We start from the raw sequence: 4,199 nt of genomic DNA, 5'->3' as shown, positions 1-4,199 counted from the left end.
AATAAAGGAGATGGACCTATTGTGGTCTTGAGTGATGGTTGTTGAGTTAAGAGTGTGTGTTATGTTTTCTCTCCCGTTGCAACGCATGGGCTCTTTTGCTAGTATAAATAATGTATTTAAAAATGTCCAAAATTTATTTAAAATATTACACATGTGCGCTAAATAATTACATTGTATACTCAGAAAAAGTAGACATGTGTCAAAAAACTAAACCAATTAAAACTGGCAAAGAAAAAAAGAAAGTAAAAAAAACAAGGAAAAATCAGAAAATAAATAAAATAAACCAAAATTTTAACAGTGAAAACATAAAGTATAATGAAGAAAAAAAAGAAAACCGAAGGGAACTGATGAAAAATCAAAGAAAAGGTAAAGTAAAAAGAAAAAAAAACATAGCAGAGGACTATGCATGAGTGGGGCGAGCCACTGCACTAATGGGCCGGCTCAACTCCAGCGAATACAAGGTTCATTTTTCTATTGCCCAGCCCAACCGCTTCTCTGCCTTGATACGTTGGATCGCCAGAATCGACTAGCGGTGCAACTCTTCTAAAAAAAGAGAGAGACTAGCGGTGCAATTTATGTAGTCACATTCTTCTCAAAACATAATAATTATGTAGTCACATTCATTCATCCAATTATAGAATCAATCAGTGGTCTTGCTCCAAATCAAACGGCACATACAAAGGTGACTGAAACATAACAAAGTTCCAGGCAAGATGTACATAAATGATCTTTTGCATTTAAAACATTACTTACGTGTGATATGAAGATACTAATAGACTACACTTTGGTGCAGACTCTGGCATTCCTGTAGACCTTGCCGGGCCTGCAGACGTAGCCTTGTTCCGGCGCGCAGTGCACGTCCTGCGAGCACACACACATTCCTTCTAGCGCACACCCAGGTGCAATGTTCGTCGGTGTGTCACCACCAATGCCGAGCATCATGTCACTCCAATCGCTGCAGAAGAGGCCATCCGGGTCGTAGGCGTCCTTGACAAGCAGGAAGTCACGCATTTTGGGGTATTTGCGCGAGGCGCCGACGAAAGCGACATTGCGATTCTTGCCCCAGTGTGGCAGCCCGCCGTACTTGAATACCCCCATCTGCTCGATCTCCTCAAGGACGTCCTCGTAGAGGCGCGCCCTCCTTGGGTCGCGGCTGCGGTAGTAGGTCATGTCGAACTCTACCATGTCGGCCGACTGCCCGCGCACTGCCGACTTACCGAGGTACGCGGTGGATGACTTGACATAGCGCATTAGGATGCCGTTGTAAAGGTCGATGCCACAGAGAGACCCGGGGTTTAGATCATGCAACCGCCGGACCTCCTTGATGAATGCCCTAGCGCGGCTCACAGGCATGCTAAAGGCGGTCTGGTGGAAAAAGCCGGTGCTCCTCACACGGGGGTCCCAAGGGCAGGTTGTCCTGAGTCCGTCCTCCGGCGCCGTCAAGCAGCCACCCGACGCCTGCATCCGGTCTTGCCTCCCTACTACGGGATACCCCGTGAACGGCCAGCCGTTCCTTCGTGCTAGGCCGTACCCGGCTACCGAGATTGTTGTGCGGATCACCCTCGATGTCAGGCACTTGCTGTTGCCGTCGCCCGCCTGCTCCGACAGCTCCTCAGTCAGTCGGTTAGCTCGAATCAGTAGGGTCGAGGTGGGGCGGAAGCCGATGAAGTCGAACACACCCTCGCCAGAAGCGTTCATGGGCAGCCTGTCATCCTTGCGGTACACAGCTCGCCCTAGACCCGGATACCAAGCAATGTCGGCGAATTCGTGCTCATAACCAAACTCGGGCACCCGCTCCGCAAGGTCATCGTCGTCCCGCTCGATGAACGTGGTTGAGCGCTTGAACAGAGGTTGTAGTGCCAGAGTCACCTGCAAATTTAACCACAGAACATATTAGTATTTTCTTAGTGCAAGAACCGCCACACACAACCCCATGCAGTATGCACCATCTAGAAAAACACCATATATATTCACACGTTCAAAATTTAGTTCTTAGTCCAGCTATAGTGACATGAGAAGTTGAGATGAGATCCACGTTTGGTGATGGCTTGGCCGGTCTCACAAATTTCCGCTAAGAGTGAGGTATTGTCCGTTTGAGCAAAAATCTTGCATCACGAGTATCCCTCGGTGCCAGGGAGTGGCTCCTGGGGCAGCTCGGTAGAGGGTGGTGGCGGTGGCGCCATTGGTTCTGGATCCGGCCGGCGTGAATTAACATGCATGGTTGGGTTTTTGGGTACTAGGTTGGTTGATCGATCTAGCGCATGCATGCATGGCATCGGGCGACCCTCCTACCGGACCCGCCCGCCCTTCTGTATGGACGAGGCTTGCCTGCTCCCCTCGCGTGTGCTCATCTGTGCTCCCGCGTACGTGGCTTAATTTGATTGGAATAAAATAAAACCCGGCCCCACCCCCTTAAAATCAGGGGGGAGATGATTAGATTAGAAAAAGAAAAGGAAAAAAGACAGCCGTAGGATGAAGTGGGAGCACGGATGGGAGCATGGAGAGGAAGAGGCAAACCGGATCCCTTCTGTATGGTTGTTCGCCGGTGGCAAATAATAATTGGCCGGTCGACTTCCTCTTTTGCTCTGGTTCGTGAACAATGTAGGCCGAGCAATTAATGGAGGGAGCCCGGTTGAAAAATCAAAGGATCCCAAATTTCGATTGCAGGTTTAATTCGGGCCCGTATGCTCCGCCCGCCAAGCAATTTGGGTGCTAGCTGCTTGCCGAAGCAGGCACTCTCAAACTTGAATGCTCGTTTAATTCAGGCCGTACACATGGTGGTCCGGGGATCCATCCAAATGAAACGTGAACTCGGTAAATGCAGTACCTAATATTGATAATTCAAGAGCCTGGACTCACCTGCGCCCGACGAACAGTAACGTAAAACATCAATAGAAGAAGAATTCAAAAAATTCGGAATTTTTTGTGGTGCAAGATGCTGAAATGCGTGATGTTCGTGCAAAATTTCGGGGTGTTTGAAAATTCGTGGAGCTAATGGAAAAAAGACAAAATGGGATGTGAATAATGCCAAAAAAAGGTACAACACTGAATTCATATTGTTTCATTCATATTTGAAAAAAGTTTCTATTTCTTCCGATATATAAATCGTATTACGTTAAAACTAGAAGGGAGGGAGCATGTTATCCAACATATTTATGCCATTCGATCGGGTTCATGCAAGTCAAGGCGAATACTAGAGTACCATATACTGTATTGCTAAGACTTCACAAACATATGCTGAACTACTTAGGCTAGGAATGCATGCAGTTGATCAGGTGTAAATGTGCCCTACCTGCGAGATGACGCCTAGGACGCCGAGGGAGACCTTCGCGGCGTCCATCTCCGGGTCGGCGGACGTGAGCACTCGCACCGTGGCGTACCCGTCGGTGGCCGGAGCGGGCGTGACAATGCGCATCCCGACGATGTACTCGTGGACGGCGCTGCCTTTCCCCCAGAGCGAGCTGCCGTGCGCGCCCGTGCCGAGCATGCCGCCCACCGTCAGGCCCCACCAGTACGGCGAGTAGGGCAGCGTGAGCCCGGCGTCCGCGGCCGCGGTGATGAGCTCCCGCAGCGTGATGCCGCTCTCCACCGTCATCTCCATCCGCGCCGCGTCCACGCCCACGACGCGGTTGAGCCACCTGGTGCTGATGGCGAGGCCCCGGCCGTCCCCAGCGCCGGGGCACGCAAGCTGCGGAATGCTGTGGGAGAACCTGGTGGTGACCTTCATCTTGGTCTTGCTGGCCGTGGCGTTCGCCACCGCGCGCACCAGCTCCTCCTCGGAGGAAGGGTACACCACGGCGCTGGTGCGGCACGTCGACCGGTCTGGGAACACTCCGTACGCGCTTGAGACCGTGCAGTCAGCTTTGCCATCACCAGACGAGCACTGCACCGGGTCCGGTGGGGGGCTCGCCGTGGCCTGGCGGCTACCTGCCGGCGCACTCAATATCATGAGGAGGAGGACCGGCAGCTGCACCGGATTCATCTTGCTCTTCTTGTTCTACTTGATCTGAGCCTAAGGACCGCAGCAGCCACACCTCAGCTCTACAGGCTACAGGTAGGTATAAGAATGGGCTATATACGCAACGAGCTAGCTATCTTCTTCATTTGTGGTGATCATTCGTTGAAAAGTCGGACGAATTAATGGCATGGAGTTGGATTTTGTCTATTTCAGCACAAATGGGTTCTCTAAAAGTTGCTAT

The 4,199-nt window shown here is 51.1% G+C and overlaps 1 protein-coding gene across 1 annotated transcript; it reads right to left on the bottom strand.

The window, feature by feature from the left end:
• Window positions 1-777: 777 nt before the first annotated feature.
• Window positions 778-3,982, bottom strand: LOC119282497 (L-gulonolactone oxidase 2-like). The gene is made up of 2 exons (XM_037562713.1): window positions 3,293-3,982; window positions 778-1,869 (listed from the first exon to the last, which is right to left on the bottom strand). The coding sequence occupies exons 1-2, from the start codon at window positions 3,980-3,982 to the stop codon at window positions 778-780; spliced, it is 1,782 nt and encodes a 593-aa protein (XP_037418610.1).
• Between the last annotated feature and the right edge of the window lie 217 nt (window positions 3,983-4,199).

The sequence above is a fragment of the Triticum dicoccoides genome, chromosome 3B (assembly GCF_002162155.2).
Source record: "Triticum dicoccoides isolate Atlit2015 ecotype Zavitan chromosome 3B, WEW_v2.0, whole genome shotgun sequence".
Lineage (NCBI taxonomy): Eukaryota > Viridiplantae > Streptophyta > Magnoliopsida > Poales > Poaceae > Triticum > Triticum dicoccoides.
The sequence above is the reverse complement of the archived record's forward strand: the minus strand, read 5'-3'. Positions and strand labels throughout refer to the sequence as shown.